The following is an 18,383-nucleotide window of genomic DNA, read 5'->3' as shown; positions in this document are numbered from 1 at the left end:
TTGTTTGACAGTTTTAACGCAATTATTTCACAAACGCATACAATTGTAAATATTGTGTTCGTTGATATTATTACTCATTTTGCTGTCTTTTTATACTTATGCTCGTAGTTCTTTTATCTTGCTGTGATATTTTATGTAACTTTGTTTTAATCGTAAATAAATTAATAAAATAATACAAATTGAATGTATGGCTAGACTATTTGCGCGGTTGCGAGGTATATTTTAGAAGACACATTCCAATTGAAAGCGTGTTTACTGTAATAATATATTTTAACAATTGCATCTGTTAAATACATGCATATTTATGTGCTTCCCTTTTCATACTGAAGTTAACCGAATTTCAACTCGTTTCAGGCATGTTGTGCTCACTGTGCATACGACACGGGAAAAGACCGGCACGAACAAAAGTAGGATCGGCCACGTGGGTCGACGTTCCGTGCACGTGAGTCGTCCGAAAGGCGGTGAAACGTTATGCGGAAGCTGCCTGTCATATGGAGGCCGTCCAGATGGAGGCTGCCCGCGCTACCCCTCAGAATGTAGAAGATGGTTTAGCCACTATGGGAACATTACAGAAACGGGCCCTCGTCTGCGCTTTCCGCAACATCTATTGGCTAATGAAAGAGGAAATACCACATACCGCAAAGTTCGGCCATCTTCAGGAGCTCATGACACTGCAGGGAGTGAGCATACTCAACAATCTAAACCACGGCGAAAACAACAAGGCGACTTCGCAACGGTTTATTCAAGAGACTGTTCTGACAGTGGGAAATCAGGTACGAAGTGACCATCTTGAGAAAAAGAAGGCCTCGCCGTATTTCACGATTCTCGTCGACGAGACGACGGACATTGCCACTGTGTCGGAAATGATAGTGTACATCCGGTTTCTGGAAGATGGAATGAGTAGAACGGTTTTCCTATCTGTTCTTCCTCTGAAAGACGGCAAGGCGGAGACGATCTTTAATACACTGATTTCATTCATCGAGGACAGTGGATTGGACATACAGAAGCTGTGATCCTTCGGTAGTGATGGCGCCAGTGTCATGTTAGGCCGCGAGAATGGCGTTGCTGCTCGCCTGCGAAACAGAGTGCCACATATTGTAAACAACCACTGCGTTGCGCACTAGCCGTCGGCCAAGCTTCAAAAGGTATTCCCTACCTTTTGAAGTTCAAGGACATACTAGGCGACCTACATCGGTTCTACTCAAAAAGTCCGGTCCGAATGAGCGGATTGCGTGACCTGCAAGTAATAATGGACGATCCGGCCATCAGGCTTAAGGAAGCCAAAGACGTTAGATGGCTGTCGCATGACCAGGCTACAGATGCGATGCGCAGGTGCTTGCCATCTGTTTTTGCCAGTTTGGAGCGGGAGGCATCGGAACGTCACGACGCCCGAGCGGCCGGTCTTGCGCTGTTCACGCAAGACTATTGGTTCGTCTTCGCGGTCCTGATGATGTGCGACGTTCTCCCGCCACTTTCGGAGCTGTCGAAGGCAATGCAGACGCGGGACGTTGTATTTACAACCGTGAGACCGCTTGTTCGTGGGACTTTGGCACATCTACGTGCTCTTCAAGAAAAGCCCGGGGAAAATTTCGTCACCGCAACGAAACGCGTCACCGAACTTCGAGAAGGAGGAAATAACATCCAAATTCCTACAAATGAACAGGTAGACACTTTCCAGACAGCTGTGTACCAGCCGTTCCTTGCCGCTGTCATCGAAAACATCGAAGATCGAATCCCCGACCTGCCCCTTCTCAGGAACTTCAACGTTTTTAACATGAGGGATCTCCTAGAAGACGATGTCACGGGCTCCCGGGCTACGGGCTACGGTGAATCGGAGATACAGTGTCTGGCCGAACACTTCGGTCTACCCGTAGCTGTCACAGTTAGCCAGTGGAAGACTGTGAGAGGAGCCCTCTCCGATTCTGGGAAGACGGCAGATGATGCAATGGCGTGGGTAAAAGGAAATTTAAAAGAGAGCCGCGTCAACATCTTCAAGCTTGCGACCATCGGTCTTCTCCTGTCCACGTCTACTGCCGACTGTGAGCGAGGGTTCAGCGCCCTCAAACGAATCAAAACAGACAACCGAGCTACTCTGTCAAACAAGGTGCTAAACTCCCTCCTCACTGTCAGCATCGAGGGTGGGTCCCTCGTTGAAGGTTTTTGACTTTGCTCGCGCGGTTGAAAACTGGCACGGTGCCAAGCCACGTAGAACAGACATAGAGTAAGCGGTGGTGTGACATGTACATTGTATTTATGTATATTTCATTTTTTGTTAAAGGGTGCTGATGTCACTGACGTGACTGATGACTGGTGCAATTTGTACGTGTCGAGTGTTTGTAATAATTTTTCTCAAATTTCGATAGGTCGTTTAAACCGTTTTTTTTGTCTAATAAAAGTATGCTTAGTGTTAAAACGTGTTTTGTCTTATTTAAGTATTCTTAGTGTACATGGATGTGTAAGAAACGATTTACATACCATTATTTTGTCACCAGCAGCCTGAAATAGTTTTGTATTTAAAAAATAAATAAGAATGATTGAAAAACTAATGCTTCATTTATATTTGTTATACATATTTTGTTCTTTCATCTTTGTTGCACACATTACCGACACACACAGAACACCGAAGAAGTTAGCATAATGTAAAAGAAACAACAGTAAAAACACATTTACTCAGATAACACAACGTTTCTAAATATGTCCGATAATAGGGGGCACAGCATGCAAAGCTAAGTATCAGTGTGACAGAAACGTGAGCTTGGTGCTAAATCAGTCATTAATAGAACGTTCCCGATCGTTGCAGCAGCTTGACTCTGTATCGTTGTAATCAAAGGGAAGCAACTGCTATAACGACAGTTTTCTAACTTAGTTGTTGTTAGCCTATCTTCGTCGTCTACCTGAAAAAGAGCTCGGAAAGGATGAAATGACAGTTTTAATATTGGGAATATAATGAGTGTTAAAAACTAAGATGCTCGTAATTTGGATACAACTTTCAAACAATGTAAACATTTATCCTTACCAATCACTTCATATCTGTTTTTCTTAGATTTATAACGCACCACAGTTAATTGACACATTAAATAAATAAAAAAATCTACGTCGGGAGGTGAAACACCTCCCGCACCCACCCCCGATCGGCCCCGGGGCGCCTGAAAAAATTACTGGGGAAGGCGCTGTATCATATAACATATTTTTTTTATTATTTAATGTGACAGTTATTTATGTAAAAGGTAAAAACATGAACATCTCCATCATGCACCTTTTTAACGATTTCTGAAAGCGTTATACAACGTACATGACATAAATAAATTCATTTATTAGCGGAACATGCAAATGTATGGCACCTTTTATCATTTTCACGTAGTATTTCCTTATTGTGTTTCACTGTTAGGGTTTTAACTGATTTATCAACATGATATATGACATCACACATAAAGCCTTATCACAGCCTTTTCGTTTTTTTCTCTTTAACTTTATCTTTAATATCGGTTTAATAAGCATGTCAAGTGACATGACAACGCGTAATGTCATTTGTTTTCCTTTGTGTATGCATTGTCATGGCAAGTGTTGCCATATGCTCAAAATTACGATAGCTCAATAATAAATGTGCCTGTGTTGAGGTTTATTACAACAAGGCACTACATGCGCTAATATAACTCTTTAAAAAGAAATATTTGTTTATTATTTTGTCCTCCTGTATTTGACTTATATATGCATGTGTTATCATGACGTACGTTTTTCTTTTATAATCACTGTAATATAATTAATATTATTATACACATTTAGTTTTTATATTAATGATATTAAACTTAATTTTCAAATGTAATGTAGGATAGTCATGACACCTTTTTTGAAAGTACCTGTTGATCAATTGTACTTAGGTCACCAGTCAATAAGTAAAAATACATATATCGCATAACATGTTTAAGTAAAACAAGAAGAACAAACATACAAACATATGCATATAATTATGCAACAGATGTGATGTTTAATATGTAACGAACACACAACAGCAAAATGTAACACGCAGCTATTATCAATACTTTTATATTACACATTAATATTGCTTAAAACTTATTGAGAACTCGACAGTGTAACCACAACACATTATACTTCCTAATGTCATGATATAAACGATAACCATGTGCAATTAATCCGTGTCCTGAAAAAGGAAAGTTTTACAAGATGATTTAATGCACATTTTTCATTTTTAGATATATGCATTAATTATACTTTTATATTGATTTACCATGTTTTAGGTAAAATTATTCTGAAAAGTTTCTAATTAATCTTTGTAGTATCCGGAAAGCAAAATCTGTAAGATTGTGTCTCTGATTGAACGCGAATATCAATGCGAATCCAATCACATTTTGGAAAATATTGTTCTTAATACGCGTCATTCAATCCATATGACTTAGGAAAAAATAGCGCTGAGATGGGTAACGATTATGTTGAAGTGGTGTAAGTTTCACTCAGTATGTAAAGCATCTTGAAATATTCGTCACATTTAGCAGCAAATGTATACACTATCCAACCTTGTTTTGCAACTGAATACGAACAATGAAACTTGTTTCTTGCTCCTTATTTTTAACGAATGATGAACAGCGAACTTCCTTTTTCAAACCGAAATTTGAACTAACATGTTCTGCTTTTATAAGAACTACATTCTCAAAACTGGATTACCAATGTTTTTAAGTTATTTCATATAAAGCTTTAATATACAAATAATATTCTAAAATATATTTACATAGTTGTGTTTATAACTAACCCCAGCTCTTTATTACGGCTGAAATACAAGCAATTAGACAGTACGCACCATTGTAAGCGAATTAAGAACTGGCTCTTTAAAACCGTAATAATAACTGTCCATTTTCCGAACCGCAACCCTTAACAATGAAACAAATTAAACATGCAGGTATGACATTAACATATTTCATACAACATATCACTACATATTTGTATTAATTCATATTCATTTTCCTTCGTCAAGGGTAAGCAATAACTAAGGGACATTCTCCTTATTATTCATTAAAACTAAATGAGGAGTAGTATGTTTTAACTTACCTAATGGCTTTATATACATCAATATGAGACACGTAACTTTTACAATCATTTTACAGTCCTGATGCGATATTATTTATTCGAACTAATGTTAACAAAGGTTTACTTATTGATAAGAAAACAATTCATCTTTCCTTATTCAAACCGAATACAGAACTGGCTTGTCTAATTTTACAATTATTACGGTAGATTATTCAAACTGCATTCCCTTTCTTTGGCAATCAGGATATTCAAGTCAAATAGAGGACTATCATTTTCTAACTTAAATAATAACTTAACATTTTAATTAATGCATAAATAGTGGCATTTATAGTTATGTGGTATATTGTGTTATATGTGTACGTACTGTTATAATTAGACAATTATTTTCCTTATAAGATTTTTATAAGAAAACGGAACTAGTTCCTTAGTTTAAATTTAAAGCGGATATGGAATATAAATACATTACATGCGTTAGATTACGTGTACGTGACAATTCAACAAATTTCACGTTTAAATAATAGTTTTCCATCTTAACGTGCGCCCTGTTCAGTGATTAAACGTTTGAAACAAGGGTTGTCTCGGACTATTGACTTACACGCTCGTTTTTGTAAAGTACATGCACAGCTAACATGCTGATACTGTCACGTGCCGTCTGAATTCTTCACTTGCACATCACAATTCATTCGATATTGCGGTAATTAACTGCCTCATTGCTCATGTTTCCATGCCCTATTTAGTTTACGTGTGAAGTCACACATATTTTGCTGTGCTTTTCTTTAAACCAGGCGGATTTAAAGTCAAACATCATATTAGTGCTTGACGTGCACATAAGTAATGATACACGTGTGTCCATTTAACCATATTATATATTTTTCTTGTACAAAAGATTTCAGACAATACTTGTCCCTGTGTTTTGGCAAATATATACATCTTTTTAATATGAAACTATCTACTAATGAAACACTCAAGTTTCGTTTGAGTTCGCCAGTTGAGCTTATAAACGTTTCAAATACGCATGTTTTAAATGACTTATTTTGTCTTCTTCGATATCAAACTATGCACATTAACTACCACTCAATTACAAAGAATTCATATTCGGTGAAGCGGTCAAAGACTTCCCGTGACAGGGGTTTCTTGAGTGGACATATGCAACTGGATGGAACGAACTCGAACTCATAAAAATACTCGTACAATGGAGACGAATCATAACCCCTAAAACTTGAAATACACGATAATAAATTTACTACTGCCATTAATTTAAGGTTAACTGTTTGGATTAAAATGTACGACTGGTGAAGGTATATTGATAATAGTACATGTACATTAATAAATTATCTAAGTGGACGACAATAAGTGAACGTAATTCTATTGACATCATTTGTAATTGTTGAAGAAATCAATCAGCGAGTTTATGAACTAAACGCACACTATTTCTGGCTTTCATTTGTTTGTTAAATTTTGCGTTCTTGGATAACCATATTTCGAAAATCTATTTCACACATATGTCAGTGACGTAGATCTTCCCAACCATTCAAAGAAAAGGTAAATTGAACTTTGAGTAGCTGTCGTATTTTTTGTCATCATGGCATCAATATTTATCCAACATCACATAAGTCTTTTTCAAGACAATAATTGTTTACATTGCCTACGATAATTACAAAGCACAATGTTCTTATGTTCTTAGCACTCTAAGCATGATTTGGACATATATCTTACAAGTAAAAAAGTGTTCAAAAACCTCTGCCGTGCAAAATGTTTGTCTCTTTAGAGGCAACAGGGAAATTCGCTTATTGAAAATAGTAAAAACCCAAGATGTTTTTGGAGAAGTATTTAACATGCTTGTGGCAGAGAGAACTGTAACACTAACGTTATTGATGCAGGTAATTGGTGGGAATATTTTGAAAAATTGTTCTGTGACACTAATGATAACCATGTGTACGAAAATATTTTCGTTTCTGTAAGAGACACTAGAGACAATGATATAGACTGCGAAATAACTCATAATGAAATTGTGACCAGCCTAAAATCATTACGCAGTAGATGTGCTGTAGGACCAGACGGGACATGTATAGAAATGTACAAACATAAATTACACGTTACACTGCCGTAAATAAGAATACTGTTTAACTGTTGTATCAACCGGACATTTTCCAGTTGATTGGTGCGAGAGCCTGATTACTCCGATACATTAGAAAGGATTAAAATCGGATCCAAATAACTATAGAGCTGTCTCGGTGCCAAAAAGCTTGGGTAAAGTTTTTATGAAAATACTAAGTTCTCGATTGACACGATGGGCTGATCAGTATGAAGTAATAGACGAGTCACGAGTGGGATTTAGATCTGGTTATAGTACAACGGACAATATGTTTAACTTAAGCGCTGTTATTCAAAATATATAACAAAACGACGAGGAAGAGTATACGAATTTTTTATCGACTATTTTAAAGCGTTTGATAGTTGTAAGCATCAGCATCTGTGGAGCAGCTTAGTGCGAAAAGGGGTCAACGAAAACAGCCTGTTGTTGGGTGGTTTTTAATCCATGTATAAACAGCTTCGCTCGTGTGTTAAACTGTCAACAGGCCTCACTGAATATTTTGAGTGTAACATCGGAACAAAACAAGGATGCGTCAGTTCTAGCGTAATTTTTGCGCTCTTTATAAACGACCTTGTAACTCTCTTGAAGCAGTATGCGGAAGTGGAATCTTTATATCCAACCAAATAGATGAAATACAAGCACTGATGTTTGCAGACGATATTGCTGCAGCTGCCGAGACCGCTATCAAACTGCAGATACAAATTAATCGAATACAAGTATTCTGCGAGGCCACGGGTATGCAGCTTAATTTGGATAAATCGAAAATTATAGTGTTTAGAAATGGTGGCCCACTTAGACAGTATGAGCGATGGTTCTATAACAATACGCCTATTGAAGTCGTGTCGCTCTACAGATACCTTGGATCATTCTTTAAATCAAACTTATGCTGGACGAAAACCATGGGTACGTTATGAATGCAAGCAAAAAAGGCAGCCGACTCAATATTTCGTTACCAAACATATTGCGGCAACTTCCATTACCACGAAGCTTTGTAAATTGTTCGATGCAATTGTCAAACCAATATTGCAATACTCGGTTGAATTATGGGGACATCAAATGTGTGATAAAAAAGAAAGCGTACAAATTCAGTTTTGCAAACGGTTAGCATGCTTGAATCAACACGCAACAAACAGTTTCGCATGAGCAGAATGTGGACGCCTATTACTTATCGTTGACTATATGTTCAAGTGTGTCAAATACTGGGTGACTCTGACACAGATGGCTACTACCAGATACCATAAGCAGTGCTACTTAATGTTACGGCGCTTAGACGACGTTGGTTGAGTAACGTGGGAAACGCATATTAAACATTTACTTTTTTTGTTCGGGTTTAGTTACGCATGGATACGTAATGAACTTGGAAACAGTGTTACCTTCTTAAACATATTCCATACCAGACTAGTTGACTGTGCGAAGCAAACCTTTTAGGGGATATACATTCTCGTGCAAAAGGCTTACTCTATAAACTGTTTAAAAGCTTAATCAGCCCGAGTGCTACTTATCTACACCATTGTCATATCGTTTAAAGCAGTGTCTGTCGAATTTTCGTTGTTCTGGCCACCAACTTATTATAGAAAAAGGTCGTCATATCGGTATTGGCAGGGAATATAGATTCTGTCCATTGTGTCTACAAAGAAACGTGTATAGTATCGAAAATGAGTTTCACTTTCTATAAGTCTGCCCTGTTTATAATCATATAAGAGATCAATATTTTATAAATGACTGGTTGGAATGTACTATATCAGAACATTTATTTGTGCTAATTATGTCTGACACTGGGCAACAAGCTATTTTTGCATTCAGCAGATATCTTGACATTGCATATAAGTTACCGGAGAGTTTACTGTAACTGAAGGAATACTCGCATATAGTGTATATTTTGTGCGATACTGTTTCATTCGTAAATGTGCTATTAAATAATTTGATAACACATGTATTCGATAATATTTCAAATACATATAAATAACGCTTACATGATTGACTATATGTCTATAAGCCTTATTCTTTTATGTTTTTACATAAAGGGGCCTTTTCACAGATTTTTGCATGTTTTGAAGTTTGTCATTAAATGCTTTATATTGATAAATGTGAACATTGGATCTAAAAAGCGCCAGTAAAACATCAAGAATAAAATTAAAAAACTGAAAAAAGTAACCCGTAGCAGGGCTCGAACCAGTAACCACAGGAGTCCTGAAGTAAAAACCAATTAGACCGCTCGGCCATCCTGCCAAGTATATATGAGCGACGTATTTTATAGTCTATATAAGCAATCTTTGTAGTTTCACAAAATTAAACGACAACAACAGAACTCTCCAAATTATTCAATCGTTTCGCGTTGCAACGCTTTATAATTTTCAGGTTTTTAAATCGTCAAAGGATGCATATAATGGCTATATTAGACCATGGTAAATATTCCGTATTACTGTTTCCTCACAAATATCACAACTAAAACAAAAACTTGCGCATCTAACACAACTTTTTTCAATTTCGTCAATTTACCAAAACGTGAAAAGATCCCTTAAACACATCTTACCATTATTGTTGTTAATATTATATACCATGCCACTACTTATGTTTATTGCATGTATGTTTGTATTTCGGGCCGGAGGCCTTACATTACAAATAACACTCATTGAATATGGTGTGGTTTAACAGTCAAATAACACGATGAGCCTAGAAGAAATCTTTAAAAACATTATGCAATTTCTTTTTATACGGCCCTTTAGGTAACTTTTTGTCCAGACACGTCACTTTAATAATAAAATATCATTATTATAATACAACGTGTTTTTATTCTATTCATCGTATAATGCATATATCATCTTCTTGTCTAATTCGTACAAAGTAAGGTATACGAGTGTATGTTACAAATGTGTTGGTACGACAAGATTAGGTCATTTAAGGGTTTACTGTCCAACCAAATATGTGATTTAGAATTATAAAATGTTACCTATGTAAACAAAGCATCCTTTGTTCATATACAAATGTCCTGATAACATGCAGGTCATGCACAGTATGCATAAAGAATATATTTTACTTATGCTCGTATGTGATTTTAGAGTTACTTAAAACAGAAAAACTAAGAAAATGGTAATTTCGCAACATTTTGTGCCACTTTTTGTCGTTATTATTTCATTTGTGGTTTTTTTCAGTTAAAGGGAAATACTTGTTCCTTACTTTGTTACTCGAAACGTATAATTGTTTGTTGTGTGGGTTTTTATATTTCTATACTTATAATGCTGTGCATCTTATAGCTGTCTACACTTTTCGGCGTAGCTGTCTCACCTATACTTTTTACGTCGGTTAATATCCAATGAAATGTTGATAAATTTCCCAACTATTTTTCAATAATGACTAAGTGGAGTACGCCTTTGAAAAAGCACACTAAGGTTTGTAAAAGATGTTCACTGCTTTTTAAAATAGCATGACGAACTTTGACGACATATGACTTTGACTTTTTACTGAATCATTGTCACTGTACGTTAAAATCTTCTACAAACACTTAATTTGATGAAAGATCATCCGCTCGTAACTAATATAGAGGAAAGCTTACTATGATAGCATGATAGATGCTAATGTACTCTTTAAGAACGTGTTTGCTTTTTATTGCTTGTTAGTAAATTCACTTAAAATAAGGAAAACACTTGTTTTGACATTTTGATTCTTTTACATGGTCGTTGTATTTTACAATTTAAATTGATTAATGTACACGTACATATGATTTATTAGGACGCATGTTTTTATATCAGTTTATTATATGCTGATGCCATCTACAAGAACTTTCAAGTCTGGGACATCTACTGAACGGGACTTTGTACCCTGAACAAAATACTGCATTTAAAAAGAAAAGTAAAAACAATAGCTAAACTATAAACGAGCGTTAATCCATGCTCAGCTAAAATGTCTTATTGAGAATATAATGCGAGAATATTTGGGCACTTTTTTTCGTTTTTCGTTAATATAAACTCATAAATAAATACAAAGGCTTAATCTGAAGTCTGTTGACCTTGCTAGATTGGTAATTACTTGACTGTATATCCTAAAAGAATCTGTCCGTTTCTAGTAAACGAACTCTCTTACGTAATCAATCTAATTCAATAACGTTTAATAAATATCACAACGACATAATCCATATGTTTCGTAGTTATTCAGATATGAACACATAAAAATAAGACAATGAAAGACAATATATGTTCCTATTTTGGTTTTTATGAGAAATAAGGATCTGATTCCGTTTCCATTATTTAACCGGGAAAAAGGAACGGGACTATTAATTGCAAACAGAAATGTGTTAAAGCGAGTAGTGAGATATAAAAACATACATGTACACATTACGTTCACGAATATCTGTTTTTGATATTCGTAACAAACGTATATTGAGATATTCAAATAGTCCGTTATTAATGGTTTTAACGTGTGCACAGTTATTAAATTGTTTTACTGTGCTGTGGTATGTTTTATCCATTACTCATGGCATGCTAATAGATTGATACAAATTTTCTAAAAACAATACTATTTTATGTGCCGTTTAAATAATATACTTACTTATACTATTATGTTTACGTTTAGGTAAAAAAGAGCAACTGAGAAGAAAAAAAAACAAGTGCAACTTCATTAAGGCAAATGCGTCTAACGACTTTAGTATATTATATTATATTAAGAACTTCCGTTATATACAGCTCATCAAATAACCACTTAAGTCTTATCACTTCGTACCATTGTCGATTTAAAGTAATGAAGTCTTATAAAAATCCATCATTCTGTAAAGTTTGTTGGACACATTTTATCCTCTTGGTTTCATCGGTATATCATAGGCCATAACTAAATTATACATGCAATTATAAATGTTCTCAATGTTTAATACAGTATTCTTAGTGTAAACACTATATCCTATGTAGTCCTCATAGCGATTTGTAAGAACAAAACACGATGATTTGATTTGAAAATGGACGATACATATTTATATTACTGTTAATGGTATTGATTTTATTTTATTTAATTCGTTCGTAGATCCATTGTATTGGCCTTAAATAAAAATATTTTACTACCAATATAATGATTACCTATAATGGAAGACTTCTTAAATTGCAATCAGAGGTATACTTAATACTTAATGATCTCAATTTCTTATTTTCCTGTTGATAATCTTGATTCGGGAATGTCGAGAAATTATTAGTGCAGTAGTTGAACTGAATAACATTAACTTAGTGTTGATTTACTATGATACGATTGATTTCACCAAACTATAAATGATTAAGAAACTTTTGTTCAGTAAACTTTGTAGGTTTTTTCGGTATGGGAAAAGAGGTATAAGGTACACTGGGACATTAATGCTTTAAATATGACAACTGCTTGTTAATTATCTTAATTTCCCCCGCCATCATCACATCCATTATCAGTTTCCGCATCATCATCATCATCATCATCATCATCATCATCATCATCATCATCATCATCATCATCATCATCATCATCATCATCATCATCATCATCATCATCATCATCATCATCATCATCATCATCATCATCATCATCATCATCATCATCATCATCATCATCATCATCATCATCATCATCATCATCATCATCATCATCATCATCATCATCATCATCATCATCATCATCATCATCATCATCATCATCATCATCATCATCATCATCATCATCATCATCATCATCATCATCATCATCATCATCATCATCATCATCATCATCATCATATCATTTTCATCATCAGCAGCAGCATCATCAGCATCAGCTTCGTCATTATAATCATCATTATAATCATCATTATTAACATCATCATCATCATCATCATTTTCTTCCTATTTATTCATTTGACGTGAATGCAACAAGTTCATAATTGGGCGAGTCTAGTCATCCAAATGATCAGTGCATATAACTGACCACCAAATCCGATTTGCTTTCAAGATCAGGCAAACTGGTCTTGAACAAAATAAATGGTCCACTGACCACAAAAAACACACACAGCGAACAAAACAATTGACTTAATACAAATGATACTTAAAACAAAACACACATTTTCTAATCAATTGTTAAAGGGGCCTTTTCACGTTTTGGTTATTTGACAAAATAAAAAAATGTTCCAGATTCGCAAATTTTCGTTTTAGTTATGATATTTGTGAGGGAACAGTTATACTGAACATTTACCATGCTCTAAAATAGCCATAATATTCCATTTTTGACGATTTAAAAACGTGAAAATTATTAAGCGTTGCAACGCGAAACGATTGAATAATTTGGAGAGTTCTGTTGTTGTCGTTATAATTTGTTAAACTTCGAGGATTGCTTATAAGAAGTATAAAATACGTCCTTCATTGTATGAGCACGGATAGCCGAGTGGTATAAGTGGTAGACTTTTACTCCAGGACTCCAGGGGTCACTGTTTCAATCCCTGTTAAGGGTTGCCTTTTTCCTTCTTTTAATTTTAGTCTTGATTTTTTACTGGAGCTTTTTAAACCCAATGTTTACTTTTATCAATATAGAGCATTTAATGACAAACTTCAAAACATGCCAAAATCTGTTAAAAGGCCCCCTTAATAATTAATTGTTCATCTTACACGTTCTATCGACAGCACATCATTCAATTCACTGTAATAATACATCGTTACGTTCTTCAAAAATCTAAGTTTAGTGAAATCGAAATATGTCTTTCAATGAATGTTTGACATAACAGTCTTTATTGGAACCTTTTTTCCATCTAACATGTATTTGCCACTGTTTTTCCACAGTCTTGTTATTGGCACTTATTGGTGCAACACCAGATCTGAATTAATGAAGTCCATATTTTACAGAAACATGAGCCAGAATAAATAAATTTTTCTTAAAACTCTCATTCATACTGGAATAACTTCTATGCTTATCATAAGCAATCATTTTGACACCATTTTTGACATTACAAAATAAAACTGGTCTAAACACAAAGTCATGTAATATCTACAAGACACATATATCGTTCAAAACGTTTTACATGACAATTATATTTATTAGTTCTAGCAATTTAATATGAATATCCATCTCTTAAAAGTCAGTTTTTTTTGTCAACTTTTTTTTCACAGTGAGTATCCAAAAAAACACAACATCTGATCGTTTAACAGATACAATTTAAATTATTTGAAAATAAGCATATGTAAAGAAAAATATCGTTACGTCTCGATGATATATGATAGCCTATATGAAATAATATATGCGAGTATAATTGAAATCCCAGTTGAATAAAATCCTTAGTGTATACATCAAATTGTATGTAGGCTTCGTAACGGTTCGTAAGAACGAAATACCATGTCATGATTTGAAATTACTAGATCCACACATGTGAAAAATGTGAATGTTTCATTGTGTGGATTCGGGACAATCACTGCATTATTAATTCCTCGGTTTCAGTTGCATGGTTTTCAAACGTGTGGATTAACTCTTATACTACTGATTGAAAAGAACGCACAGTTATAACTAAGTAAGAAAATATAAGCTCCTATATTGGTTTGTGTTCGAAATGAGGATCTCGTTTAATTATTTAAACGGTTGAGTTTCCTGATTCGGCATATCGGGAATATTAGTGCAGTATTTGAATGAATTGACTTTAGTACTCAGTGTTTATAAACTATGATACGACTGATTATTATTGACATAGCTATAACTAGTTTATAAATTTGTGTCCAGTGTAATTAATAGCTTTAATCGGAATGGGCAACGTGTTATAAGCAATGTGTCAATTTATATTGTACAACACTATTAAGTTATTGCTCGGTAATAATATCTTTATTATTCTTATACATGTTTTGATTTAGATAAACAAATGTTAGTCTTTAGTAAATGAGACAATCCACGTATGCGTGCATATATCTTGACAACGGGTTGGTACACTGGCTCATTAATCCTTGAATGCGCCAACTGCTTTTTAATTGTCTGTTGAATGCATTTCTTTCTTGTGAATAGGGATTCCTCGAAATACAATGCCACTTTTTCAATCTATCATGACATTATTTTAATTGTTATTTTTTAATGAAATTAAATTATATATTTTTATGACCAACACAAGATATACACGGTATAACAATATGAAGCAATCACACACACTGTGTCACGGGATGTCAGACAGTAAAATATGATGAGTGCGTTTATAGAAGAACATTTTTGCACAAGGCTATCATTTTTTCTCGAATGACGCCGGGCTACCTTGTTTTTTATATCCAGAAAAAAACTATTGGCAATATGTTAACGGTATTGCGGATACGGAGTATGAAAATATTCCCTGACAATCAAGGAAAATATTTGTCATTGATACTCTCCTTAGTTCGAAGATAACAAATACATACGTAGCTACACATAGGGCGTAGTTATGCTAAAATGTATCTATTTACGTGTTTGTATAGATTAAGCGTAGAAAATGCACACACTTTATCCACAAAACTATAATAATAATAAGTGTACGCATTAAACCCCTAGTGTCAAACAAGTTCAATGTAACGTCACATGTTTGTCTTTATTGGATATTATAATTAACTAACAACGACAGTGTTTCGTGAAATAACAAAATTTTACATTTTCAACCACAGGCATTTATAAGGACATCAATTAACACTTCTAATCTTAGTACTTTGCATGTTTAATAAACACTGAAACTGAGCAAGTTTCAGGTTCTTCATGACAGAGTGTGATATTGGTTGACTTCAGTAGATTAGTCATTACACAATTGAGACACTTCAAGTATTTGTTTACAACAAATGTTTGTGATATCACATTGTTTTCTATGTTTTCAATAATCTGATCAGTGTTTAAAGTAAACATTGGGGAATGGTCTCGGTAATTAGTACAGTAACTTAATCATATGCTCAGGCTTATCATATACACATTTGTTTTCTAAATTTTCCTTGCCATCATCACACTCATCATCATAATCCGTATCATCATCTCCCGCAATGACTACTATCATCATATTGATAATTATCATATTTAAAATCTTAATGTCTATATTAGAATACTAATAATAAATATTCTGGAGTATCTTTATCTATCTTCATCACCACATCTAACAATATCATCAAAACCACCACCACCAGCAACATCAACATAGTCACTGCCACCTCTACTGTTATAACCACCACCACAACCACAACTGCCACCACCGCCGCCGCAACCACCACCACCACACATCCACCACCACCACCACCACCACCATAACCACCACCACCCACCACCACCACCACCACCCCCCCCCAACACCACCCCAATCACCACCACCACCACCACCGCCACCACAAACCACCAACAACCCCAAACGAACACAACCACAACCCTACCACCACCACGACCACTACCACAACAACCACAACCATCACCACCACAACCACCACCATCCTCCTCAACTAATAATATAATCTTCGACAGCAACATCATCATCTTCATCATCGTGAACTTCGTCATTTACATCATCATCAACAGCATCAGCATTTTCTTCCTCATCATTAATTTGACACTAGTTAAACGTATTGCTAGTCTATTCTGCCATCTGATCAGTGTTTGGAGAAAATAAGAGGTATATAAGTTGACCTGCTGAAATGAGACTACACAAGTTTCACTAAAAGCAAAATTAGCAAAATGTAAAATTTTGAAGCCAATATATTACTTCTTTTAATATTTCCTTTACTATTACTATTTTGTAACGCCAATATATGTATTACAAAATAAGTTAAGTGTGTTAATTGACGAACCCGCTCCGTGTTTGATTCATCTAAGGATCATACATAAATATAAATATTATGCATTTTTGCCTAAATGTTTCATCTTCCCTTCTGTCAGCGGAATTAGATGGCTTATAGATGTGCACTTTTTGTGTAAATATATCCGTCCGTGTGTCAGTTTTTTGTCGCCCGTATCTCAAAAGCTTTTGTTGTTAATGTTGTGGAACTTACGAAAATAGTAATAAACAAGTTGTATTTTAAATGTTCTCTCAACATAATAGGAAACTTTTTTTACCTTTTTTGTAAAAATGTAATTTTTGAAAGTGTTACGCGATAAATGAAAACATTATATCCGCAAGAGTTATGCATATGTTTGCTCATATAAAACACATTACCTGCTAACCTTGGTAACTGGGTGATATTTTCAACATAAATACTGTTAGTTTTTATACAAAAGTTAAATGTGGATACATGTATATGTGTGTCCTATAGACCCAAGTCAATTAAGACAATCAGTGCGTATGTTTTATAATAAAATATAATGTTTTCGTTTCGTTTGTCTGAAAAAAGTGGGCTTATAAGTTAAAACTATCACACTTTAATTTATTGTTGTGTTCAAATAAGCAAGAAATTAACACTCATTTATTGATATACCTTTTAATTACAACATATTTCCATGAAATATTTATCTGAACAAAGCAAGAACATTTTATTTCTCGCAATTCTTTCAAGAAGACACTTATATCTTGTTGGTGATTGCTTTGGCAGTGGTTTGTTTTAACTGCGGCGATAGTTGTTGTTGCGGTTGATGAACTGGTGGTGGTGGTGGTGGCAGTTGTGTTGATGTCGGCAAAGTGACGGTGGTGGCGGTTGTTGCGGTTGTAGCGGTTGTTGCGATGGTGGCAGTGGTGGTGGTTTTGGCGATGGCGGAGGTTGTGGCTTTGTTGGCTGTGTGCCTGTGTTTTCAATGGTTTTGGTGGTTGTGGTGGCGGCGGTAGTGTTAGTGGTTTCTATAGTGGCAGTGATGGCAGTGGTTGCGGAGCTTGCGATAGTTCGGTAGTCGCAACAATGTGTGTGGTGTCAGTGGTTTTGGTGGCGTAGGTGGCGGATGTGATGGCTGTGTTTTTAGTGGTGGCAGTGGTGGCGATGTCAGCAGAGGTCATTGAAGTGTTCAATGGGGGGGGGGGGGAGAATTAGTGGTTTTGATGGTGTCAGTTGTTGATGTGATAACGGTGGCAACAATGGTATCGTTATTGCGTGGGTGTCAGTGATGTCGGTGGTTGCGGTAGTTTCGCTTGTTCTTTTGTGACGTGGTCGACAGTGGTTTTGGTGATGGTTGTGGTGGCGGTTGTGGTGGTGGTGGTGGTGGTGGCGGTGGTGGCTGTGGTGGTGATAATGGAGGTGATTGCTGTATGGCGAAGGTGTCATTGATTTTTGTGCGTGCGGTGGTGATAGCGGCGTCCATGGTGGTGCAGTTGGTTCGCTAGTTGCAGTGCTTTCGGTTAAAGCGCTGGAGTCAGTAGTTTTGGTGGTGGCGAAGGTGTCAG

General features: G+C 35.5%; 1 protein-coding gene across 1 annotated transcript; it reads left to right on the top strand.

Annotated features, from left to right (window-relative positions):
• The first annotated feature begins 491 nt into the window (after window positions 1–491).
• LOC127861738 (uncharacterized) lies at window positions 492–1,013 on the top strand. The gene has a single exon (XM_052400420.1). It carries the CDS (start codon window positions 492–494, stop codon window positions 1,011–1,013), a length of 522 nt encoding a protein of 173 aa, XP_052256380.1.
• Window positions 1,014–18,383: the final 17,370 nt, after the last annotated feature.

The sequence above is a fragment of the Dreissena polymorpha genome, chromosome 16 (assembly GCF_020536995.1).
Source record: "Dreissena polymorpha isolate Duluth1 chromosome 16, UMN_Dpol_1.0, whole genome shotgun sequence".
Lineage (NCBI taxonomy): Eukaryota > Metazoa > Mollusca > Bivalvia > Myida > Dreissenidae > Dreissena > Dreissena polymorpha.
This window is presented reverse-complemented; position numbering and strand designations above follow the sequence as displayed.

Excerpts from the sequence above, each read along its gene's own strand:
- LOC127861738 (XM_052400420.1), top strand. The coding sequence starts at position 492 with ATGGAGGCCGTCCAGATGGAGGCTGCCCGCGCTACCCCTCAGAATGTA.